The sequence below is a fragment of the Martes martes genome (genome assembly GCF_963455335.1).
Source record: "Martes martes genome assembly, chromosome: 1".
Lineage (NCBI taxonomy): Eukaryota > Metazoa > Chordata > Mammalia > Carnivora > Mustelidae > Martes > Martes martes.
In genome coordinates this window covers 146347050-146374242 of record NC_137888.1, presented here as the reverse complement: position 1 = coordinate 146374242, position 27193 = coordinate 146347050, and the positions used below count along the sequence as shown (strand labels likewise).

General features: G+C 36.2%; 1 protein-coding gene and 1 pseudogene across 8 annotated transcripts in view; both read left to right on the top strand.

Moving 5' to 3' along the window:
* Window positions 1-27193, top strand: part of NKTR (natural killer cell triggering receptor) — a 58676-nt gene that overhangs the window by 16948 nt on the left and 14535 nt on the right. For 4 of the 7 annotated variants that reach the window (XM_080823232.1, XM_080823231.1, XM_080823233.1 and 1 more), the window contains exons 3-10: window positions 7650-7724; window positions 8483-8590; window positions 9094-9138; window positions 10892-10979; window positions 19716-19745; window positions 20238-20383; window positions 21770-21992; window positions 22453-22608. In XM_080823232.1, coding sequence (XP_080679358.1) covers window positions 7650-7724; window positions 8483-8590; window positions 9094-9138; window positions 10892-10979; window positions 19716-19745; window positions 20238-20383; window positions 21770-21992; window positions 22453-22608 — 871 coding nt within the window. Of the gene's footprint in view, window positions 1-7649; window positions 7725-8482; window positions 8591-9093; window positions 9139-9445; window positions 9474-10891; window positions 10980-16734; window positions 16763-19715; window positions 19746-20237; window positions 20384-21769; window positions 21993-22452; window positions 22609-27193 lie in introns of all 7 variants that reach the window. The other 3 variants (XR_013967937.1, XR_013967936.1, XR_013967938.1) reach the window with 3 other exon arrangements.
* LOC308355215 (bolA-like protein 2) lies at window positions 25307-25568 on the top strand (annotated as a pseudogene). The gene has a single exon. The product of its transcript is annotated as a bolA-like protein 2 (transcript).

Below are 27193 nucleotides of genomic sequence, written 5' to 3'. Positions count from 1 at the left end.
GTGTCTGATAATTTTTGTGTTTTTGTTAAGGGATGAATGTTAATTTCATCAAATGGTCTTTTGGTTTCTGTCTTAGGATATTTATAGAGTTCTTCCTTCACTTCAATAAAATAATAGATTTCCTAATTTTTTAAAAGATTTTATTTATTTATTTTACTAGAGAATATGCATATACCTGCTTATGGGGAAGGAGCCCAAGAGTTGGATACTTAACTAACTGAGCCACCCAGGTGCCTCAGACTACCTAGTATTTAATATTATAATATTTAATATTTAATAGTATCTTTTAAAAATGAGATTTGTATGTACATATATATGTGTGTATATACATATACACACATATATATTTTTTTAAAGATTTTATTTATATACCTGAGAGAGAGCACAAGTGGGCAGGGAGGGAGGGTGGAGGAGGAACAGACTCCCTGCTGAGCAGAGCCCAACACAGGGCTCCATCCCAGGATCCTGGGATAATGACCTGAGCTAGAGGCAGACGCTGAACAGATTGAGCCACCCAGGGGGCCCAATATATAGGATTTTAACGTTTGTTTTATATCATCTTTCTTAGGCTTTGGTATCAGTTTGTTTCATAAAATATGTTAAGCTTTTCATCTTTTGCTGTGCTATGAAACAGTTGAGGTGACATTATACTTTAATATGAAGAGTTACTTAACAATGCTCTTTTGGATAGATACTTAATAGCATTTTAGTTTCTTTCTTGGCTGTTTTTTAGTCTCTGTGGGCATGGAGTTGTAATCCATACATTCTTTCAATTCTTTTTTCTATATTTTGGTATTCCTTTTTATTTTTCCTCCAAAAGAGCCAGCTTTGGAATTTATTTGTCAAGTCTAATATTTTTGTTTTCTAATTTATTAATTTCTGCTTGTACTTTCATTAAAAGCTTTTTTGTATTTTTCTTAGGTTTGTTTACTGCTTTTATCTTCATTTGAGTGATTAATTTATCTGATCATTAATGAAAATATTTAGAGTTGTATGCCTTCATTGGGACAAAGAAGTGGTATTCAGAACCTTTTGCCTTTTGAGACCTGGCAGTTCTAAGATCTGGCCTCACTCCTTGACATCCTGGTTCCTAGAGTTTTTTGATTCTGTGATCTCAGCCCATATCCTTGTCAACTAACTACATGAGCCAATAAATTCTCTTGAGTTTTTGCTGGTACTATCTGCAGGATACCTTACCTGGGTGTTAATTGACCTGTCATGAAAAAAGCTCTGTGTGCCAAAAAAAATTATAGAACCGTTTGGTCTTAAATCTTATTTGTATTCTCTTGCTATTTGCTTTGCTTTGTTTTATATCTTTTTACTATGGGTTGCTCTGCCACAGTAATTTGAAAGATTTTTAATATATTTTTAGCTCTGCAAGTGAATTATATGTTTAAGTATTCCTAAACCATATTTCCTTTACCTGTTGACTCCCACTATGAAATATGAGGAAATGGACTTTTTCTAACCAACTCTACCCCCTCTTGTTGGTTTTAATGTACTGTGATATATATTTTCATGATATATTCATTAAGTATATAAAGCAGAGTATATTACAATGTGCATAATGTGCCACCTACTTTTTTAAACCAAGGAACTGCTTGTTTTTACTTATCTTAAACTTGAAATGTAATTGACATATAACATCTTAGTTTCAAGTATACAGCATAATGATTCGGTATATGTGTTTATATTGCAAAATGATCACTACAGGAAGTCTTGTTAATATCCATCGCCACACAGTTAAAATTTTTTTCCTTGTGATAACTTCCCTTACATTTTTTTTCTTGTAATAAGAACTTTTAAGATCTACTCTCTTAGCAAACTTATGTTATAATTTTAAAATAAGAATATATCAGTATTTGCCTGTGTGTACAAAAAGACTGGAAGCATACACATGAAATTGATGAAAGTGATTACCTGTTGACAAAAGTGGGAATAAGACTTCTCACTCTTTACTTTTTTCTGCTGTTGGATTTTTGGATCATGAAAACGTTGCCTGTTCAAAAGAAAAAGAACATTTTTAGAAGGTTCTTAAAAATAACAAAAAAAAATTTACTAATACTTTGTTTCCCAGTAGTTGTAACATTTATATTTTGTAACCATAGTTACTATGGTTATTTAGGTTTAATTCTGTGTTGTAATGGATTTAGTGCTCAATGCCATTTTTTTCCAATAGCCTTTTCTCATTAGTTCTTTGAGTCCTATCTCAGGCTTCTATTTCAAATAGATTTTTTTTAAAGGTTTTATTTATTTATTTGAGAGCAGAATGAGAGAGAGAGAGAGAGAGAGAGCACACAAGTGAGGTGGGGAGGGGGGAGGGGGGAGAGGAGGAGGCTCCCCACTGAGAGCAGGGCTCCATTCCAGGACACTGGGATCATGACCTGAGCTGAAGATGGACATTTAACTAGCTGAGCCACTCAGGCACCCCTCAGATAGATTTTTCAGGATAAAATCTCATTGATGTATTTCCTTTGTACAATTTTTTGTTCACAGTCTCTTAGTCCCTTTAAGATGGTAGACAGTGTTCTGTTGTCTCCAGTTTCTAATGTAAAGTATCAGAAGTCAGCCTAATTTCTTTTTCCCTGTAGGTGACATGATTTTATTGCCTGGATGCTAGAAGTGTTCTTTTCTTTTATACATCTGAAAATAGATTTTATTAAGTTATGTCTTGATGTCATGCCACTTGCAATAACTTTTCCTGGTATATAATGAATACTTTTTAAAAAAAGATTTTATTTATATATTTGTCAGAGAGAGAGCACAAGCAGAGGGAGCAGCAGGCAGAGCAGGTGGAGGGAGAAGCAGGCTCCCTGCAGAGCAGGGAGCCTGATGTGGGACTCGATCCCAGAACTCTGGGATCAGGACCTGAGCCGAAGGCAAACACTTAACCCACTGAGCCACCCAGGCGTCCCTAATGAATACTTTTTATCTGTGTATCTAGGTATTCCTTTGTTTATAATTTGTTAATCCCTGTCTTTGAATAATGTGGTTTCAAGTGTTCTTATTTTTGTTCAGTTATTTATTGCGTACTTGTTCTGTACCAGCCACTGTACAAATCAGTGGGGATAGACTGGTGAGTAAAACAGATACGGCCCCTATCCCTCTGCCCTCACACACATCAGTCAGGCTTAAGGTAGATATCAGTGCATTTTGTTCATACCACTCATGGCTTATCACAGTAAGATTTGTAGCTGTCATTCCCAGCTAAGCTGTGAGCTCCCCAAAACAAGCACAGTGTCTTATATACTGTTAAACAAACTGACACATGGGGAGGAGCTTAAATGGGTAAATATTTGGCCTGATTTTGTTGAAATGGTGCACCCATTCCTTAATTTCCTCTTAGGTTTTGCTGTCTGCCTACCCACTATGATCTGTTCATACCTTTGTTCTTAATCCTCATCCCTTACTTGTATGTATGGTATTCTTTGTCCTGTGTACTATACCATTTCTTAAAATTTTTTTTCCAACCAGTGCTCATTTTTCCAACTACTGTATGTTTTATGTCTATGATATGTGTCTCCTTTTTCACTACTGCACCTCTAATTCCAGTGCAGGTGTTTCTAAGAACAAGAAACAATAATATTATTGAAAGGTGATATTTGATTTTATGCAGATTTTGGGTACTTGCTGATTTTATTCCTGCCACCTGGTGGCCAAGTCAGGATTACAACATGACATAGGTGTGTCTTGGCTTTTCCTGTCTGTAGCCAGTGATTAAAAATGTGTTTATTGGGGCACCTGAGTGGCTCAGTCGTTAAGCATCTGCTTTCGGCTCAGGTCATGATCCCAGGGTCGGGGAATCGAACCCCACATCAGGCTCCCTGCTTACCCAGGAGTCAGCTTCTCCCTCTTCCACTCCCCCTGCTTGTATTCTCTCTCTCGCTGTCTCTCTCTCTCTCTCTCTTTGCCAAGTAAATAAAATCTTTTTTAAAAAATGTGTTTATATTGCCTGAGTAATCTCAGTATTGTTCCCCTGTCATGGCTCTTTTAAAGGATCTGCATGTTGGTATATTGGGATTAAAATCAGAAGCCATTCCTGTTCTGTAATTTTTGTCCTTAATCATGTATTTTTTGCCCTAAAAACACCATACTGATGCTTACACAAACTAATGCTTAATATGAACCAGTTTCAGATTTTAGTTTGAGAGTTATAGAGGAGTGTGTAGTTCCTTAAGAAGAAATCTTAGTACATATAAAAGATAATATTATTGACAGTAATGACTAATTAACAAAGATTACTAAATCCCACTAAAGTATAAGTAGTGTTAACAGTATCCTGAGGTCTTATTCATTCATTCAAAGGCAGCATCATTTTCTGAAGAGGCATCAGCAGAGCATGTTAATTTATTACAGGAGACAGTAAACCTCAGGCATATACTATTGGGAAATGGGTTTGCTATCTTAATCCTTTTTTTTTAATCAGTTGGGGAGTCAGAGAATCTTTTCTTTCAGTCTCCTTAAGTAACTAGTTTACATTTTTCTTTTCAGTATGTTTTATAATCACAATTAATGCCTGCTATCCTTTGAAAATAACTACTGAACCACACTGCTTGCTTGCTTGTTTTCTTTCTTCCTATCTTTGAGAGAGAGAAGAATAAGAGAGAGAGCATGAGAAGGGGAAGGTCAGAGGGAGAAGCAGACTCTCAGCTGAGCAGGGAGCCTAATGCGGGACCTGATCCCGGGACTCCAGGATCATGACCTGAACTGAAAGCAGTTGCTTAACCAACTGAGCCACCCGGGCACCCTGTTTTTTACCTTAAAGACTATACATCAGAATATTTTCTGTTTTGATTTTCAAAAAAGTATCTATTCTCTATAAAATGGCTATTGCAATTTAATTGAAAAACATTTGTTGAAACCTTGTTTATCTTGCTAATGACCTTAATTAGTTCAAGCTAATATTTGCTGGAATGTATCCTATAGTGTTCAGTTTAAAACTTTTTTTATTCAGTTTGGAGGGAATTAATACTAGTGTACCTCTTTGTAGGTAGAGATCTTATTGTGTTTTCCCGATAGAAAACTTTGACCTTGCCTTTTGTTTCTAGACTCTTCAGATTAAACATTTACAGGCATTTTAAATTAAGAAGATAGTCTCAACCAGTGTCTGAATGTCCATAGCCTTTCTCATGGCTTGCAAGCCCAGTTGGGTTAATCTGTTCTTTCTGTAGATTTTTAAGTTATTTTTCTGGTTTTGGCAGTGTTTCCAGCCTTGCATCATGGTATTGAGGCCAAAACAATGTGGTTTTGTTCTGTTTTTTCTTTACTCTTAACAACATAATGCTGTAAAGGACACAAAACCTCTGCTCTAAGCCCTGTCCTATGAGACTGAGAAGTCAGTCAATAGAATCTTCTTTTCTTCACCTAGTTAGAGGGTAAGATATTAGAAGTGAGTGTGTTTTAAAAAATATCATTGTCTTGGGTGCCCGGGTGGCTCAGTGGATTAAGCGTCTGCCAGCTCAGGTCATAATCCCAGGGTGCTGGGATCAAGCCCTATGTCAGGCTCCCTGCTTGGCGGAGAGTTTGCTTCTACTCTCCCTGTGCCATCCTCCTGCTTGTGCTCTCTTGCTCTCTCTGTCAAATAGAGAAATAAAATCTTTTAAAAATTAAAAAAATAAAAAATGTCATTGTTTGATATCCCTCTTTGAATATTAGGCCTGGAAATGTAATCACATTTAACTGTTTTCAAATGTATTAAAGCACTAGAGGGTTCAAAACTTCTAATCATCTGGAAAGGAGAAACTAGAAACATTTGAAACTTTCATCATCTTTCTTTTGGAGGCATTAAAGGTTTTGAAAAAAAGAAAACTTGATGTTGAAATCACTATGGTCTTAAAAGGCTGAGTTTTTGATTGTTTAGATAATACCTTTTATCTAGAAAAGTAACCATCTTACAGGCATCCCAAATACCTAAATATGTTTGCGAAGTTAGATGATTTTGAACTTGATGCCAACCTAGCCAGCCATTTCCCAGGGGTTTATGAAGATTAATGAAAATGCTTTTATCACACTGGTAAAATATTTCCATGTAAATACAGAGGATTATATTACTGCTATTATATGCATTTTTTAAAATTCCAATTTCTTGGGGTGACTCAGTGGCTCAGTCAGTTGGATGTCCGACTTTTGATTTGGGCTCAGGCTGTCATGGGTTGTGGTATTGGCCAGAGTTGGGCTCTCTGCTCAGTGGGGGAGTCTGAGATTCACTCCCTCGCCCTCTGCCCTTCCCCGCCATGCATGTGCCTCCATGAGTGCTCTCTCAAAATAAAGACAGTCTTTAAAATTCTAATTTCCTTTTTCTTCATTCTTTTAGATATAAAGATCAGCTAGAACATTTTGAAATAGCTTTAAAATTTTGGCTCCATTGAAGCTATAGACAGAATGACATAAGAAAGTCTTGTATGATGCCATTATTCCACTTTTTATCCCTTAAAGATTCTTTTATGTAGTAGCTTTGTAACTTTGTTTTCTCCTCAGAGGAACTGACTGACATGGCCAAGAATAAATTCAGTTCTTAGTGACAGAGAATAAATCAAATCAGTTTGTGTCTGTGCTGAAAGTGACTTATATTTGGTCCACAGTTAATTCTGATTTATTTATAAGTCCCTTTGAATAAATAAAAATGTTCATTCCTAATGGAAAAGATTCTTTAGATTAAAGGGAAAGTGATTACAGGAAAGTGTAAATCAGAATATTATCTTTTACTTTGTTGAGAACCTTTCGTGAGGTCTGCAAAGTCAAAACTACTTTTATAATAATACAATTTGCCTGTTGCGCTCTTGTTCACAAGCCGAGTTTTCCAGAGATTACACAGTAAGTAATGATGTCACCACTCTGACAGCTGATAGAACATGTGCTTTATATTCTTATGTTTTAAAAATTTGAGGGAGTTTTAATTTATAATATAGTAATTAGCAATAGACATAACCCACATTGTAAAAGTGCAATCATTTTTAAGAGTTGGAAGGAGTCCTGGGAACAAAATGTTTGGGAAGCACTTTTCTATGGCATAAATTTGTAGGCTTGCTCCTTATCATTTCCTGTGTATTGTATGTTTTTTGTCTGTTTAGTGTGTTTTCGGTATTTTTTAGGAACCATAAGCTATTCTCTTTATGCTCTCTCAGGGAATAGAATGTGAGTTTTAGTTGTGGGTCGCAATTCAGGAGGTTGGCTCTAAATAGTTCTTGCATAAAGGTATAGAAAGCTAGATATAGAGGACAGAAGAACTTTCTTCTAACAGTACGGAACACAGTGACTATCTTGTGATATGGTGTGCTGTCATCACTGGAGGGGCTCAGGCATAAATTAGACAACTATTGAGACTATTTTAAAGCAAATTAATAGTGTTCTGGTAGGTAACTGTACTAAAAGGGATCTAATAATGTCAAGCCCCTTTACAAGACACTTAAATTCCTGCAGTTTTAGGTCTGAAACCACTTAGGCTGCCTGTGAATTCTGACACTAACAAATTGCGTGGAATTCTTGTTAGTTGGCATTGCTCAGTTAAATTTTTTCTGGTTAAGTCTTTTGCAAATTAAATTACAAAAATGGGCCTTTCAATTTGTTAATTCTATCTGTCTATTTCTCCCATATAAAATGTGGCATATTTAATCATCTTGCTTACCTTTCTTTAATGTGTTTTGTTTCAGTTGGTCGCATTATGTTTCAGCTCTTCTCAGACATATGTCCAAAAACATGCAAAAACTTCCTTTGCCTATGCTCAGGTAAATGAATTATTAAATTATTTCCAATGAGAAGTTGTGACTTATAGTTTTATCTTGCTTCTCAGAGTAGATATTTTCTGTAAAAAGTGGCCGTAAAATGAATTTTTAGCACATTAAAAATGCTGTTTTCACTGATAAGAAATCAGGGAAGCATTCTTAAAGGGTAGAGAGGACAAAGAAGTGGTCTCAAAAGTAAAAAGAGAAAGTACTACTGTGTGGAACAAAGTCATCTGTAAACATTGTAGTTCATAAATTCTAAATTTCAGTGTTTTGAACAAATTTAGCATTCCAGAGTCACAAGACTTCTAGTATTAGAACAAAGACAAAACGTAATATGGCTGTTCTTCATTATATTTAATTGGATTTATATTTTTTAAAGTAGAGAAAAATAAAAACATGTATAATGTTATTTTAAAATAGCATTAAATTTTTAAATCCATGCTTGGATACACTTAAATACATGTATGCTTTGCACCAGTTCCTTGATTGTCCTCTTTTACTGGAGTGATAACTATTTCTAATCCCTCTTTTCTCCTGTTGGCATGTAGAGTCTCTGCCATACAATTTAACATTTATATGCTGCTTGATACTTATTTTATTTTGTGTGTTATTTCCTCATTGCCTCATACTTTGTATCTCTTACGGTGCCAACATGTATGGGAGGGACTTCACAAAGGACTAATTGGATGGTTCTTTCCATGGAAAGATGTTTGTAGCTAAATTTCACTTCTCCCCCCCACCCCCCCCCCCCCACCCAGGAGAGAAAGGCCTTGGAAAAACAACTGGGAAGAAGTTATGTTACAAAGGTTCTACATTCCATCGTGTGGTTAAAAACTTCATGATTCAGGGTGGGGACTTCAGCGAAGGTAGAGCTAAAGTTATGCTTTTAATAACTATCCATCAGTTTCTTAAGCTATTATACTATTATAAGTGTTGTGTCACAGTCTGATGTAAATATTAAGTGGTCACTGAGTAGATGTGTAGAGCAAGAATGTATGAAAAGCAGAATACTAAGCCATTTTATTTTTATGTACTTTTAATAATAATATTATAAATAGTTGGTGAATTCCCTTACAATGAATGCCAAGTACTTTTGGATTATTTTTATTCTTCCTGAATTTTGTTGGTGTGATTACTTTTTGAAATAAATGGATTATGGAGATAATTTTTAATAGTGTTTATTATAATAGGAGTGGGCTCTTCTTTGGACTTTTATTTTCAAGATGAGGTTAACTGAAGATTTGTAGAATTTATTATAGCAGTCACAAGGTGTTAGCTTCTTTAGCAAATTGAAAGCAGAAAAAGTAATTTGTATGTATTAATATATTTTTAATTTTCATTATAATTTAATGTAGCTCATTATTTGCAGGTAATGGAAAAGGCGGAGAATCAATTTATGGTGGATATTTTAAAGGTAAGGCTTAATATTTTATGGTCCTTTGTTTCAGTTCTGATATTAAAGCAAATTTGATCATGTACTTTTAATGAGGAGAGGTTTACTTATAGTTCACTTTTTGCATGAAACTAATGCTGCATGAAAATACTTTATTTGCATGAACTTGGGGATAAATTATACTGTAATATGTAACTTGTAATTGACAAGATTAATTAAGGCTAACTTTATGGTTAAACATGACTTTCAGCATGGAGGTTAGGCAACTATATACATGAAAACTCCTATCTTCCTGCCTAAAACTGTCAACATATTCTTTTGTTTATAGAGAATGTGGTCTTTTGCAAAATGAAAAGGTAAGAGAACAAAGCTCAGTAACACAAACTCCAATTCTGTTCCCTTGCACCCTTCCTAATAAATTTATGGACAGCCTGGGTTAGGTTGTGGCTGGATTTCTTATATTGCTTGAAGACTTGGAAAATTCTGTATACTGTTTCATACATGCACCTGTATCTTTTTTCTTTTCGCAATGGGTTATTAGTTCTACATCAGGGAAAAAAAATCTAGTTGTATTTTTTCCCCCCAAACCAAACAATTTCTTTTAATAAAAGTTGGTATTTCCTACTTTCTCAAAGGTTTGTATGTTTTCTTTTGTATACTAGAACTATATGATTGTGTTTTATTCCTACAGTAGTAATATTTGCATTAAGTCTAACTATTGCACTTGCCCCAAAAAGCCTTAGAAAAGTCAGTTGCAGAGATTTATAATGGGATCCAATCTTACTAGATTTTAATGCCATGATAGCTTCAGTGTTATAATAGTCTTTTATATTTCTTTTGGGGGAAAATGGATTACTACTCTTTTTCAGAAGCCTGTTCCCAAGGTAATCATTTTTTAAAGTTTTCTATGTTTCTGTTTGTTCTAAAGAAAAATTTGTTTGTATGAATGTTACAAGGAAATTTAAATTAGTTTTGAAGATATTTCTGCTGGAATTAAAATCATCTTTGAGTGATCTTTGTAACAGTTTTTCCTTTGAACCAGTAAGAAGTAGGTTCATTAGCTGGTTCTATCCGCTTACAGCAATTGGAAGCTAATGTTGTAGGCCACTTTAATGTGGTTGTTCCCTGTGGCAGATACTTGTGTATCTTAAAATTATATTTTGCCCTTTGAGTTTTTGTTTTTATGGGACTTTCCTCCTTAGATAATTTTTGATCCTATCTATTAGGAGTCTGTATACTTGATTTAGTTTACGTACAACCCTACAACTTAATTTATGTAACTTTTTATTTTTTGCTCTCATAGTCTAGCTTCAATACAGTTGAATAATAAGTTTATCATGTAGAAATTAGGCACATAAGATTATTAAACTTCTCCCATATATCGTGTGTTAAGCAAGATAATTGGAAAGTTGAAGAAAATGAGCTTTACTGTAGAGATTTTTCTAAAATCTCTTTACTGGTTTTCTCTGAAAGTTAATAGTTTACATTACCATTTAGCAAAAGTATGTTACTATTAAAAGTGACTGTTCTAAGGCTGTTTGTATAAAACATTAAATGTATATTCTTTTCCTCAAGGCTTTAAGTAGTATTTTTGATCTTTTTATGCTTTTGTATTTGATTAGTTAAATTTTTTTTCTAAATATTCAGACAAGTATCTATACTGACCAGAAGAGGAATTTCATCCTTTGCTTTCTATTTATTACTGTGAACATTAATTACACTTTAAAAGTGTCTTATAATTGGAGACTGACAAATTTGTGTTTTCTTCAAACAGATGAAAACTTTATTCTCAAACATGACAGAGCGTTCCTTTTGTCAATGGCAAATCGAGGGAAACATACCAATGGTTCCCAGTTTTTCATGTGAGTAGGCATAATTCAGAGATGAGCTTTTCTTAAACAGAGAAGCGCTGTTCATGAGAAAGATGGTATAGTTAAACCAAGTTTAAATGCTAGAATTCTGTCAATTTGGACTTTGTTATTAATTTCTAACATTGCAGAAATTGGTAAGCTCTAACAGCCGCCTCAGCGTTCAGCATATATTCCCCCATTTGAAGGATGGTACTTAAAAGATGTAACTTGAAGATGAACCTTATTTTCAAAGTATGTTGTCATCTTAAGAAAAAAAATTGGCTTTGACTTAACAAGTTTGGAGGGTCAGTTTACCAAAACTATATTGGAACATTAACTATTGATCAGCATTTAAAAATTGTTCATAGACTAGGACTAGATGTGCCCTTGGCCTGGAGAACACTTGTTTTGAGTAAACCATGGTGTGGTTGCTTTTTATCTTATTGTTGTTCTTTGAGCTAATTTGAGAGAGGTACCATTATTTTCTGATACTGTACAGAGATAAATAACTTTGCTGTTGCATCAGCATTGTAAAAAAAACTTAAATCTTTTGTGATCTCTATGGATAATTGAATTAACCCAATATTGCTATCATTTCCACCAAAATTTATGAGATTAGCACTCAGGAAACTTCAGAATGCTATATTTGCTTTTTAAAAAAACAAGCACCTTTTCATGTCTATACAGGCACAACCAAAACCTTACTTGGCATATTCTTTTTTTTTTTTTTTAAGATTTTATTTATCTATTTGACAGAGAGAGAGAGATCACAGGTAGGCACAGAGGTAGGCAGAGAGGCAAGGGGGGAAGCAGGCTCACTGCTGAGCAGAGAGCCTGATGTGGGGCTTGATCCCAGGACCCTGAGACCATGACTTGAGCTGAAGGCAGAGGCTTAATAACCCTCTGAGCCACCCAGGTGCCCCCTTTTAGTTATATTCTTATCTAAAGCTACTGTAAAACCAATTTTTATTATAATCCCAGGATTTAAAATAGGAAAGATAATTGGCTAGCATGAAGTTTAATGCTTTTGATTGGAAGTAAATCTCCATAGTTGTACTATATATGTTGGAGAAATATTTTATTCATGGTTTTCCAGAAAAAGTTCTTGTCATCTTTCTGAATGGACGAATATGAATGGCGCTTCCCTGTCGTTAATGGAGTAAATTATTCATGTAAAATAAATCTCACATTTTAAATTTGTCTGCAAAATAGATTTCCAACATGATCTGATAAAGTTCAGATAAGGGGCATTCTGTTCATAAGAATGTCCTAAAAATGGAAAGCTGATGGACAATGACAGTGCCTGGAGCTGTGCAGGGAAAAAGGAAGACCAAAAACATTTGTTCCTAGATCATGTTTTGATCCTGTAGAGCAGTAGTTATTAATACTTCTCTACTAGAGTATTTTTCTTTCCTTAACCTTCTGAAAGCCCCCCTCCCAAAAAAAAGTAGTGGAGATATTTTGAAAAACTTCTTTTATAGTAATTTAATATAAAGCTATTTACTCTTTGAGGTTTCCCATTTCCATTTTTAAGCTTATCTGAACTGTGAACATGATAAACTAATGAAATTCATTGGTCAAGAAGCTACCATCTGAGGGCTCTAAAGTTTCTTTTAGATTTCCTTTTTTTTAATATGAGTACATTGAATTTATCAGGTAGCAGCAGCTTCTTTCCATTGTTACATACCAGTTAGTTTGTTTAATCAAATGTTAAGAGGAAAAACCGGTGCAGGTACATACATTAATTAATATCCAGTGTATGATGAAATTCTCCCTTCAGAAAATTTATTTTGTTTCTATGTTATTTAGTACTTGCCTAAGTCTTTTGTAGAAATGCTTAGTATCAAACAAAATTGCGGCCATTGCTGTTTCTACATAGTTTAATTTTACATTGGACTGCTGTTTCTAGCAAGGAGTGCCAAATGAAAATTTTAGCATCCGTGAATTAGGATTAAAAGTTTTAAGCTTGTTTTCATAATTAACTGTAGATGGCACTAAAATCACTGTGAACTTGTGTTGAAATAAAATTTTCTACTTTTAGTTTGAAATTTACTTCTAGAAATGAGTTTGTAGTTAAAAACAATCTTAAAAGTAATAGTGTTTTTGTACATACAAAAAAAAATCCTTTTTTTTTCTTTCTAATTTTTTTAAAGAGATTTTTGTGGCATGTCCTTTTTTAATGCTAGCTCAAAGTACCGGTTCCCCACGGTTGAAGGATAAAATAAAACTAACAATCACCTTTCTAAACAAAATACTTCCTTGCTTTTATAGTAAGGGAAAATGGAGATGATGATGGCCCATAAAAAGAAAATCTTTGAAAATCTCTGTCTTGCAAGCCCAGATCATTTTGGAGCTGAAGTAGTGAAAAAGTATAATGTACTGTCTCCCAAGTTTTGCCAGTCATCCCAGCTAAGCCTTCTAAAAGCTGGGGCTGCAAGGGCCGCCCATGGGTGGTGGTGCACTTGCCCCTCTCACCACAGCTCTTGCTGGGGTGCCTCAAACATCTCTTCTGCATTCCAGACAGGAAAGGGTAGTGTGAGAATGGGTGGTAAACACCAAGAACTGCCTTTATATTTCTAGTTTTATAGGCTTAACAAGGACTTTTAATACAACCTTGGCAAAATTGTATTTGTAGTTTATATTCTAAATAAACTACTTTGTAATTCCTAAGGAGGAAATTTGATGTCATAATATATATCAAAATATTCCTCAAAGATTCTTGTGCTTTGTTCAGTAACTAATGAAGTAATGTCTTCATTACTGACACATTTAAAACCTCCCCTTCCTAAGGCATGCATCATTTTTATTAAATGTAATTGTGCATATATTGCTTTCTTTGGTTGAAACAATTTATGTATATGATAAAAATCAGATTTGCTTCTATAAAGCTATTCGTGATTTCTGCAGTAACTGCTTTTATCTGCTATTTTAATCACGATGATTTTGCTTTTGGGGGGTCCTACTATTCTTTTTGAAATAGTACTGCTCAAGAAACGTGGAGGAAGTGATAGACGGCACTGTCCCCGTATATAACTGAGGAAATAATGGTTTGTTCATGTTGAGGTGTTTCTGAAAGAATTCAAAGACCTGGAACCAAAGTAGTAACCAAGTTAACTTGGTATTGAGTCATTTTGTTCCTTTTATTATATATTTGTTGAAGCCAAACACTAGGAAGAAACCATAATAAAAGCTATAGAATTATGAGGTCTTAGAGTGGAAAAGGATTTCAAGATCATCTTGTCCAACCTTTTCCTTATATAAATAATGCTAGGATAAAATGACACATCTGAAAACATTTTTCTTTTCCTTTGGCTGTTAGTAATAACATTGTGTTAATTCTGTAATTTTCATTGTTTTTCTATACATTCATTGAAAAGATAAAGAAGGAATTGCATGAAGGAGTCATTAAAACGACTAGGTGGTTTATAGCTTTGTATAAATAACTATCACTTGGGTTAGAGCCACTGTTCTGGCTATCAGGAGACCTTGGTTCTAGTTCTATTGGCTATTTACCTTGAGTTAGTTTTGTCTTTCCTTTTTGGCTTATGAAGTATCTGTCCCATTCTTAAAGATAAAGTAAACATTTGGGTATGAAAATGTGGACGTAAAAGGAAGAAGGTGTTTTGTAGGTTGATCCTCAGTTTCTGAATATGTGGAATGATTTGTGTGCAAACATCATCTTGCCTAAAGGAAAATAGTTGTAATTGCCTAATTTCCATCAGTCTGAAAGGTTCTGCAAAGAAGCTTCAGGCTCATTTGCCTAAATTAGGCAGCAGTCTTCATCAGCTGCAAACAGAACATTGACGTGATGGTTACATTTGTCTTCCTTCACTTGGTCTGTGCAACCTTATGTACAGCCATGGAGTAAAAAGACCTGCAGAGCTTTGGTGAACAGTCTCTGTCGTTGGCCACTGTCAGTGGTCATGATAATCATAAAAATTTAAGAAAACAAGATAATGCAGAAAAGTCAAACTTTAAGCAAAAAGTGTTAACAGGTATAAATAGGGTTATAGGAGGAAAATATAAATTAGTTCTAGGATATGTTCTAACCAGACTTGGGAATGGCTGCTTTCCTGAGTGGGAGAGAAGTGCTGATTGTTTCAGAGCAGAGCAAGGGGAGGTGAAGAGTGGTTTTGGGTTAAGGGGTTTATAAAGCTATGTTGCAATTTGGGGTAGCAAAAGTAAATTTGGGCAGAAATGCTTTTTCCCTCCACATACTCATGAATCTGTATGAGAATAAATGCTAGTAAGTGTCAGTAACCTGGTAGGTTCTAGTTTGTCCTCCTTTTGGCGGGGCGGGGGGTAGTATCTATATGTGTACATTGCAAGATTTTTCATCAACAAGATGTTGGTGAAACTTAACCATAAACCAGATTCTCTGAGTTTCAAGTGTCATCTGTAACATCCAGTCTTAAAATCACTTAGTGTTTATGTGACATATGTATTAGCAACCTGGAAGGAGTTTTGTATCTAGTAGTGTTTGATGTGTATTACATATTATGTTAACATTAGTGCTGAATTTTTGGTGACTTTTGGAACACACAGGGAGAGCTCCGTAACAGGGTTTCGTTAGTTTCCATGGCCCTTACACAAGCTGTGTATCTCTATATCATTTGGTGCCTCTTCCATGATGATGTGGTAGTGTCAGGAGTTGAAGGAAAAAATTGCATGTTCAAAGCTACATTAGACAGAAATAGGTTATCTTTACGTTCATACTACTTTACACCTGGAGTCACTTATTTTTTTTACAACATTTTTTGAAAACACCATATTATTTGAAATGTTGTATTCTTTTTGGCAGTAATTCATGTATCAATCCTCTATAAGAAATTAAAGCTTGTTTTTAAGTATTTCAAGATTCAATAGTCTGAAACCTTTGTAAAGAATTTTTATTCACTATATATGACATGGATTTTGGTCTGAGTATAACAGATACGTTTAAAGTATAATAGATTTAAAGTTAGTTAGACTGTGTATTTTTTTTTTTTAATTTTTTTACAATGGGGAAACTCAGAGATTAGGCAAGTATCGCGGCCAAAATTTGACAGAATACTTCTATACTTTCATCTCTCTTGCCTTTTTATCCTTTGAGAAGATCCTTAAAATTCTAGTTACGCATTATTATTATTATTATTTTCGGGGACTTAACAACTACAGAAGTGTTGAACAGAAACTATAGTCCAAACTTTGCTCACTTATTCCTGATAGTAGTCTGTTGTGTGTGATGAAAAGATTTCAAATGTAGAAACATGAAAGATTTTTAACTATTTGAAGTGAATTACTAAAAAAAGGAGAGAAAGTTCCCTGAAATGTTGTTTTGAATTCTCTTAACTCAGTCCTTTTCATTGAAATTTTTGCTTTCCACTGGTAGTAACTCCTCCCGGGCACTCAGATTTTTATATTCATGTATGTACTTGGGATACATTACTCTCTTGTTGAGAAAGATGTTTGTTGACTTAGCTAGTTTGTAGGATTTGCAAAGCGAAATATACTGTTTGGTTCCTCACACTCTAGTGTTAACAATATTAAGGCTCTGAGCAGATTCCCATTTTTACCACAGTGTTTTTCTTAAGCATAGTTCGTCTCTACATACATATCCTATGTGAAAGAAAATTTAGAGCCCTCCATTTTAAAAAAGCTTTCTTGCTTTGCATAAAACTTGAAAATATTTTATTTCAAAGTTATATTGATATTAAAACATAGATTCAGTCTTGTCTTAAAAGTGTATTACAATTTATTTCTTGCCATTTTTGTGTAAAATTTACAGAAAGAGTGTTACACCGTGCGCTCCAAAGGTAATGTCTCATTACTCTAAGGCTCTCTTTTTCTTTCTTTGCCTTTATCTCTTTAATCCTATTGTTATGTGCATTGAACCATTTTAAGAAAAACTTTCTGTTTGATTTATGGCAGCAGTACATGTAAAACAAGTGTGTTTTATTGTTCGTAGTTAATCCTGGGAAGTATATTTTCATTTCAGTGGCTTGTTGCTACCATGTTTCCACACCTCTTCTGGGGGAGGGCAGGGAAGAGGGTGTATTGTATATAATGGTGTAGATTTCATTCCAGTACAGAACTGTTAATTTCTGTATAAGGCCAAAAGCTTCTTTGGTAATGGTATAATAATGTAGATTGTTTTTTGGAGTAACAGTGACACTTATCAATTTCTAGAATTTACAAACTTTAAATTAATCCTTACGCATATATTTTTAAAGTACGTTCAGGGGATGGAGGAAACTGGAAAATCAGTGTCTAAGTGACAGGAGAAAAAGGAAATGTGAAAGTATTGAAAGCTTTTATGATTTAAAATGTTTTATGGTTCTTTCTCCTTTAGGCATGTTTTCATAAGCGTGTATAAACTTACGTATTTATGGTAGTCTCTGGCCTTAAGGTCTGAACTTACTTGAGTGTCGGCCCTGCGTGGGTCTTTAACACTACATAGTTTTGAAAGATCAGTGCAATTAAGATTTGGTGGGATGGGATCTTTTTGTCCGGTTGAGTAGGATTGAATAGCTTGGACCAGGAATATCATTTCTCCCTGCCCATTTGGCAGTGTCCTCTGTTTATCCATGTCTGGTGTCAGCCTAGGGCCAGTATGCCTGCTTTACACTGTTATTTCTGCTCCTGGAATGTAGGCTGAGAACCCCGAGGGGCCTCTTTGTTAAGCTACTTTTCAGTATTCTTAATATGCAATCCAGCCCAATACAAGTGCACATTCGTATGTCTGCCTCCTGAATTGCGGATGCGAGTGATGGATTTAATTATTCATCCCACTCCAGGCACAGCAGGTCCCCTGAAGTTTGTCCCTGAGATTATTGTTCTTGTCTTCATTTGTTTTCCCCACTGTTGCAGTAAAAGACCCAAGTTTTTTTGTCTTCAGTTGTCATTCGAATTCAAAACAAAACTGGAATCTGTCATAAAGGTAACGATTCCATCCTCAGACCGAGTCTCAAGTGGTACATTGCTACCTCACTGCATTAACTAGAGTGTTTTCATCTCACCATTTGCTCCAGAGTTTTGCCATAAGGTGGTTTTTAAAGGACTCCTCTGTTAGCCAGTGTGGCAAATTGAATTGGGTTCTGTGTGTTTTAGAAAAATCTGTAGGCTTTTCCCCCCAAAATCTGAGAGTTGTGAGAGAAAGGAACAAGGAAGGAGGAGGAATATGCCTAATCAATAAACCACTCCTTGTTTTTACTGCTACATATTTGAAATCTGTCCCTTAACATTGTAGGACATTTACCTTTACAGATTTTACCTCTTAGACATTTCATACAGTGGAATCACTGTCTAGCATATGTACTAATTTCTTCCTCTCGTAAGGATGCTTTGGTAAAGTTTTCTATATATGGGAAGCACATTTCCATCTTAAAGTTATTATCCAAAGTAGTTTCTGGAAGCTAGTTTAATTATTTAAGCATTAGTTCCTTTCCTCACCTGCTTGCGAGATTTTGTCTTTTTTCTTTTCTTCTGCCTGTTTTTTACTCATTTTTATTATTTTATTGGCTTGAATTACAATTTCTCAGTCTTCTAAGGAGAATTTGAGACTTTGTGGTTCTAAAACTCAAGATCACTTTTAAAATTCTGGAACTTCTTAAATTGACGGTTTTTAAAATAAAATTTCTATACTGCTTTTACACAACTGAATATTTTTAACGTAAGTATAAATGCTACCATTCCTTGTAGAATAATGATTTTTAACATTGTTGTGAAGATTAAAATTGTGTTTTGTTGAATTACATGTCTTAGAATTGCCTTAAAATGAATATAAAAATTGATATGGGAGCTCCTAGCACAATTGACTGCTTTAAACATGGCCTGATAATCCAGTGTCCTTTCTCAAATTCTTCTATTTCTCTAAACTAAGGTTTTTGTGGTATATACTTCTGAGTTTAGTTATCTGCTTTTGAATTTTTTCATTGCAATTCACGTAGTGTGAAGATTTGTGAAAATGCTATGGGAAACAACCAGTTTTGGTTCAAAATGTTTTAACCAAATGTATCCTGTAGGCTTCCCAAAAGTGACTGTCTGCCAGTTGGTGATTGTAGAAGAAGCAGGTTGGGCATTTTTGGGCCAGAGAAATGCAGTGTCTATAATGTTAGCCCTCATTACTTGCTGTCAGAAGTGTTGACAAAGGGAAGGTTCGCTCCCTAGTGCCTTTCAGGGTCGCTCTGAGTGGCAGAGCTTCACCTTAGGTGGGAGGGACAGGAAGTTCTGAAAACAGGACTCCTGCGGCCTACTTCCATCTGCCTGCCTAAAAGATGCAGACTGACTCAGTATGAGAAATAACAAATAGGAAAACTCATTTAAGTGCGAGGTGCAGGTATCGATCACGCTTTTCTTTCCTTAGGGCAAACAATAGTGCTTTTTATTCTTTTTAATTATTTTGATAAATTTTGAGTTTGTTTTGCTTTTGTTGTTTTGGATTCGGGAGTAACTTTAATTTTAATGTATTTTTATGGTATCTATTTCCAAGTTGTTTCATACATATGTGTAAGAATAGTCTTCATATTGGAGAAATAAATACAACTTTGTAATTTGTTATAATCTTGAGTGATTTTTTTTAACCAGTAAAATGTCTGCTATTGCTGTTTGAAAGGTTTTTAAGTTTGGATGTTTTCCACATTTAACTTTTTCCCTATCTTTTTATCTTTACCTCTTTGTTCTCTACATGCTGTGCTTTAAACCCTTCTGCTCTGTTCACCTGAACACCTGGTTTTTGCCATCTTCTTTGTGTTGATGTTTATTACACAGTACCACAAAACCTGCTCCACACCTGGATGGGTAAGAGTGACATTTCACTACCTTTGGGAGTTTGGGTGGCCAGTGCAATACAGGTTGGATCATGGATAAACCTCAAGGGGGCGCTCTTGATCTCTGGGTTAATCTCAAAGCCAAGCCCAGGTTAGTCAGTCATAGCTATTGTGTCTCTGAGTAGGGTCTTTATCTGGGCCTATGGATAGACCTCCTAGTCATGATCTTGAGTGATCCTGTAGCAATAGTTTCTGAGTATCAAGGGCAGTCTGTTCTCAGACTCTACCATAAAATAGTTAAAGGATATTGTTTTAGGCAGAAAACTGAGTCCCAATTTGAGTAATTTTTGTTGTTTGTTCCTTTTATGAAGCAGATTTCAAGTTCTACTTACCTTCCAGTTGTTTCATTCATCAAACACTTTGTTTTATATTGAGGTCTGTAGACCAGTCATTTATAACGGTTGTGAATACTGCTTATGGCTTGTCAGCAAACCAGTTCTTTCTCGAATTTTTATTATGACAGGGTTCATGTCGTCTTTGGATTAGTTATTTCTGGTTTTGAAGTAATTGAACAGATTGAAAATCTGAAAACAGATGCTGCAAGCAGACCTTATGCAGATGTGCGAGTTATTGATTGTGGGGTGCTTGCTACAAAATCAACAAAAGATGGTAAGGGTTTTGGGGTAGTGGGGGGAGCTAGGATATTAGTAAAACGTGTTGAAGACTGTAACTTAAACATACCTCTTGGATTTTGGTAGTGGAGGAAACCATACAAGTTGTATAGCAATAGCCTGATGCTTCTGTATCATACCTTCTACCCAGCCATGCACAAATTTTATCAAATCTCCCTTCTTTTTACTTCCCCCTGCTGTCAGCCTTGTTCCAGACCTGGATGATTGCAGTAGCCTCATACCTGCTCGTTTACCTCTGTTCTTTTCTTTTCTTTCTTTTTTTTTTTTTTTAAGATTTCATTTATTTATTTGACAGAGATCACAAGTAGGCAGAGAGGCAGGCAGAGAGAGAGAGGAAGGGAAGCAGGCTCCCCACTGAGCAGAGAGCCTGATGCGGGGCTTGATCCCAGGACCCTGAGATCATGACCTGAGCCGAAGGCAGAGGTTTAACCCACTGAGCCACCCAGGTGCCCCCCTCTGTTCTTTTCTATAATCTTTTCTCAGCAGTAGTAAATTCCTACTGGTCTCCTTGCTGTACTCTTGATCTTCTGTAATCCGTCTTTAACGGCAACCAGAGTGATCTTCTCCAAGGGCTCCCTTCTCAGTCAGCCAAAGCTAACGGCTTTACTTGGTCTGTAAGGCAGTCTGCTCTCTGCATTTTCTCTCACCTCTTCCCCCTCATTCATTGTCTTCCCAACCATGTTGACCTTTATACAGACCGTCAAACACACAGGGACCTTTGTGTTGCCTGTCCCCTCTTTCTGCAGCACTCTCCATCCAGATATCTACATGACCCCTTAGCTCATTTCCTCAGGTCTCTGTTGGAATGTAATTTTCTTTTCTTTCTTTCTTTTTTTTTTTAAGATTTTATTTATTTATTTGACAGAGATCACAAGTAGACAGAGAGGCAGGCAGAGAGAGGGGGAGAAGCAGGCTCCCTGCTGAGCGGAGAGCCCAATACACGGGGGGGCGGGCTTGATCCCAGGACCCTGAGATCATGACCTGAGCCGAAGGCAGAGGCTTAACCCACTGAGCCACCCAGCCAGCCCCAAATGTAATTTTCAATTACCCCCTGACTCTGCCTGTTTCCTTTACCCTGCCTTTTTTGTGTTTCTGTCCTAGCACTTACCATTTGTCATATTATGCAGTTACTTATTTTCTTACCTGATCCAGCTAGAATATAGGCCTCAGGAGGGCAAGGGCTTTGTTACTTTATAATCTCAACAGCACATTGTATTATCAACGTGAAGAAAAGTTTATTAAATTTTGTCTTCAGTTTTCTGTTGATAAAGCATGTTTTACGATACTAGGTAGTCACATGTTTTACTCTGAAAGGTAGGCACTGAAATGCAGTACTAATAGTCTTGTTAATATTTCTTAAAAGTTTTTGAGAAAAAAAGGAAGAAACCAACTCATTCAGAAGACTCGGATTCCTCTTCCAATTCCTCTTCCTCTTCAGAATCTTCTTCAGAAAGTGAAATTGAACATGAGAGAAGCAGAAGAAGGAAACATAAGAGGCGGCCAAAAGTTAAACATTCTAAAAAGAGACGAAAGGAAGCAAGCAGTTCAGAAGAACCAAGGACTAAACACATTATGAGCCCAAAAGGGTAAGTGTGAAACATCAGGGGAATCTTAAGCAAAAACACACACACACACACCCTGATGGGGAAAGCATGTGCAGTTGTGTAAACTTAGCTCTTTAACCTGTTGTTGAAAAATGGTAATATTTTTTGGACTTTAATTTGAAATTTGACTATTCTAGGGGTAGCACAGACATTCCATATCAAAGATCTGTGTGTTTGCAGGTGAAAAAAAAATCCTCGTTCTCTACATGCTGTGCTTTAAAAAGAAAAATGTTAGGATTGTTTGACAATTTGATAGCAGAATTTTAGTACTGTGTTCATGCTTTATATGTTCTCTTTGTGAAAACTGTACAGACCTTTTGAGTGAGATATGTAATTATCAAATTTATTTTATTGCTATTAATATTACATAATATTCTTTAATACTATTGTGAAATGCAAACATAGCACTTTTTGATTGGTGACATGCTTTGTTCTCTCCAAGTCACTCTGAGAGGAGTTATACCAATGAAAAAAGGTCAGTTGATTCAAATGCTAAAAGGGAGAAGCCTGTGGTCCGCCCAGAGGAGATTCCTCCAGTTCCTGAGAACCGATTTTTACTGAGAAGAGACATGCCTCTTGTCACGGTGGAACCTGAACCGTAAGTAGGGTGATTAACCACAGTGTTTTCATTCTGTGAATGATAATTCCATCAGCTCGTTGCAGTTCCACACTCATTTATTGAACATGACCTATAATCAAAGCACTTTGAATGGTACTGTGGGAGATGCTAGGTTAATGAATGACATGTATCTGATCTTGCAGAATTCTCATTCTACTAGTAGGGAAAGGGGGTTGGGCAGGCAAGTTGACCAGGGGAGAAGTTTTTACTGGAGCTCTGGAAAGACTTCATTACTAACTTTTTTTTCCTTGGCTTTTCATTAAAGGTGAGATTAGGTTGTTAGAACAGAGGGTCAGTTGAACTGTTTGGATTCAGTTGAATGATAAAACGTGGTCCAATTCGAATAGTGTTAAATTAATTGCATAGTGTTTGGGGATACAATTTAGTATCATAAATATGTGACTCTCTTGCTGACTTGCAAAGTTGTAACTTCTCTGCATTGGACAGATAATGTATAGCTTTAGATTTGGTCTCAAAAAATACTATGTAGTGTATTTTGTGTGTTACCTCAAGTTTAGAATTATTAAAAAAAATGTTGTTTGAATAAAAGTACCATAATGTGGCATATCATTGATAAGTTCCCTATGAGTAGTTCTGTTGGAGGCTTAGAAGTGATGCACATGTCTTTGTTTACAGTCAGGTTTCCACATAAGGTTATCATTTAGTTCATTAAACATTTTAAATCCTAATATTGTCTCATATTAAAAAGCTGTTAGAAAATGAGATGTATCTTTGAATTAAAAGCTTAACATGCTGATGTCTTCATTTCAAATTCTGGCTTGTTAATAAATTTTAGTGGGACTCTCCTTTCTCAAAATACAAGACACCAAGTTCATTGGTCAAATCTGTTTGGCTTTCAAAAGTCAGGGAACTTGAAAGGTCAGTTTCTCTGTCAGATGGTGGGTGTTATCCCTGGGCCGGATTTGGTCTATTACCTGTACAGCCTGTGAGGTTAAAAAAAATGGTTTTTACATGATTGAATGTTTGTAGAAAAAATAAAAAGGAGAGTAGTATTTTGTGAAGTGTGGAAGTTGAATGAAACTCAGATTTCAGTGTGCATAAATAAAGTTTTACTGGAACATCCATTTGTTCCGTGTAAGAAAATAGACAAGGGCTGTTTCTGTGCCGCAGCGGCAGACTTGTGGAGCTATAGCGGAGTTTGTAGGTGGCGCCCCGTTGCTTTATACTGCTGCTGTGTGCACTAGGCCTCACAGTGACGCCATTACCACTCTCCAGAATTCCAAGTACTACGTGTATAACACTTGTATGTGAAAATATATTTTTATTTTATTTACTTTTATTTTATTTTATTTATTTTTTAAAGATTTTATTTATTTATTTCACAGAGATCTAGGCAGAGGAGCAGGCAGAGAGAGAAGCAGCAGCCGGCTCCCTGCTCAGCAGAGAGCCTGATGGGGGGCTCAATCCCAGGATCATGACCTGAGCCGAAGGCAGAGGCTTAATCCACTGAGCCACCCAGGCGCCCCTGAAAAGATATTTTTAAAGATAAAATACATATAGTCTCATTACAGATCAGCATTACCGTATGAACAGCATTATCTCTTTTGATAGGGAGCATTGTGAATCCTACTTAAGTGAAATGTTATTCACCCCCTGCAAAAGAACTTAATTCCTCTCATTGGATCTTTAGTACAAAGAAATGATACTCAGGTGTCATGTTTCAAATTTTACTGATAAAACATCAGTGAAAATTTGTTTTCTTGTTATCTAAGTACCTATCTAGTGGCCTTAATTTTCTTCTTGGCCTACAAATCCTAAAATACTTACTACTCTTGGATCCTTTTCAGAAAAAGTTGGCTCACCTCTCTTACCTGGTAGTGGTAAACAGGTGATTGCATTTGTGATTGAAAAGTGCTGATAATTTTGTTCGGTTGTTACTCTTCTTTGGTCACATAATAATGTTCTTTTGGAAGTTATTTTGTGCAGAATTATTTTAAATTATAATTGGCTGGTTGTTGTGTCATACAAAGATAGCACAATTGATGTATTTTATTAGGATCTTTGAGATTTTGATCAGTTGTTTGGGAGCTGTAATTAAGTGTGCTTCAAGAACTCAGCATATGTAAGGATAAGAAGCAGGGGCCGTCAGCCATAGTGAACTTGTCACCTTGCCGAATTTACCAGCAGTTAAGCTCGTATCATTTGTAATTTGCTTAGTGGAATTTGGGTTCCGCACTTGACTGCAGTTTGTTTGTTCTTGACCTTAGCGGTACTTTAGAATAATTTGCAGGCTTTCGAAAATACCAACTTCTGGGCCATACAGCAAATAAAATTAGAATGTTCTGGGGAGAAGGTAGAGGGTTATAGCATTGGATCAGTACCTAAAAAGTTCCCAGGTAAATGTTAATTTTTGCTGAACACATGGAAGTGAGTTCAGTCCTTTTTCTTCATGAGGAAAATGGGGTTAACAGTTGCCTACCAAAAGTACCAGCTTATCTCACTGTGAGAATTAAGTAATGTCATGAAATGACTGAAAAAACTATATGTATACTTTGTAGTTAAGATTCTTCTGTAGAAGAATTGTACTTTTTTTGTATGTTTATCTGGAGCCTGATTCCTAGAGTCTTAGAAAACCCTATTGGAAGGGCTGAAGCAGTGTGGCTGGGTCAGAGCTGGGGTTCCATCCCGGCTGGGCTGTCGCCCCTTCTGGGCTGCCACAATGGAACTCAGCGCTGAATGCCTCCGGGAAAAGCTGCAGCGGGACCTGGAGACAGAGCATATTGAAGTCAAAGACACGACTCCCAACCGTTGCGTGTCCAGCTTCCCCTCCGAACTTGTCCGCGAAGTTCGTGGGGAAGTCACTGCTTCAGAGACACCGGCTGGTGAACACATGCCTAGCTGAAGAGCTTCTGCACATTCATGCCTTTGAGCAGAAAACTCTGACCCCAGAGCAGTGGGCCCGCGAGAAGCAGAAATAAGAGACCAAGGCCTGCACAGCCATTAAATTATGAATCAGGGCAAAAAAAAAAAAAAAAGAAAAGAAAAGAAAAGAAAACCCTATTGGCTTTAAGAGTCAAGTTGTATTTCTTTATGTGACTTAGGGCAAGATTTGTAACCTCTTAAAATTCTCTCTTTCAAATGAAGATGCTAATAGTACCTACCTCACAGTGTTGTTATGAGAATTCAGTGAGTTAATGTCTTTCAAGTGCTTATTAACTAAATGTTAACAATGAAGAGTCTGAAAGGGAAATTAAGAAAGCAGTTCTATTTAAAACAACAGCTAGGGGCATCTGGGTGGCTCAGTGGGTTAAGGCCTCTGACTTCGGCTCAGGTCATGATCCCAGGGTTCTGGGATCGAGCCCCACATCAGGCTCACTGCTCAGCAGGGAGCCTGCTTCCTCCTCTCTCTCTGCCTGCCTCTCTGCCTGCTTGTGATCTCTGTCTGTCAAATAAATAAAATCTTAAAAAAAAAAATAAAACAACAGCTAAAAGAATAAAACACTTAGGAATAAATTAAAAGAGGTAAAAGACTTATACAGTGAAAATTACAAAATATTTAGACCTAAATAAATGGAAAGATGTCACATGTTCATGGTTTGGAAGACTTGATATTGTTAATATGTCAGTACAGCAAGCTTTGGATTCAATGCAATCACTGTCAAATTTCAACAGCCTTTTTGCAGAAATGGAAAAGTCAGTATCAGATCATATGGAATTGTAGGGGGCCCCAAATCGCCAAAACAATCTTGAAAAAGAAAGACAAAGTTGAGCACCTGGGTGGCTCAGTTGGTTAAGCAACTGCCTTCAGCTCAGGTCATGATCCTGGAGTCCTGGGATTGAGTCTCGCATTGGGTTTCTGGCTCCATGGGGAATCTGCTTCTCCTCCCTCTGACCTCCCCTCTTATGCTCTCTCTTTCTCTCTCTTTCAAATAAATAGACAAAATCTTGGAAAAAGAAAAAAGAAAGACAAAGTTGGAGCACTCATACCTTCTGATGTCAAAACTTAACACATAGCTACAATCATCAAAATAGTACGGTACTGGCATAAAGATAGATATATAGACCAATGGGATAGATTTGAGAGTCCAGAAATAAACATGTAGCAGTATGTATGGCCAGTTGATTTTAGAAAAGACTGCAAAGTCCATTCAGTTGAGAAAGAAGTCTGTTCAATAAATGGTGCCGGAACAACTGGATTTCCACATGCAACAGAGTAACACTGGACCCTACTTCACATAATATACAAAAATTAAAATGGGTCCATGACCTGAATATAAGAACTAAAACTATAAAACTCTTAGAAAGCATAGAAGTAAATGTTTATGACCTTGGGTTTGGCAATGAATTCTTATATTTGACACCAAAAGCATGGACAACAATAATAAAAAGACAACTCAGTTAAAAAAATAGGCACAGCAGGGGCGCCTGCGTGGCTCAGTGGGTTGAGCCTCTGCCTTCGGCTCAGGTCATGATCTCAGGGTCCTGGGATCTAGCGCTGCATCGGGCTCTCTGCTCGGCGGGGAGCCTGCTTCCCCCTCTCCCTCTGCCTGCCTCTCTGCCTACTTGTGACCTCTCTCTGCCAAATAAATAAAATCCTTTAAAA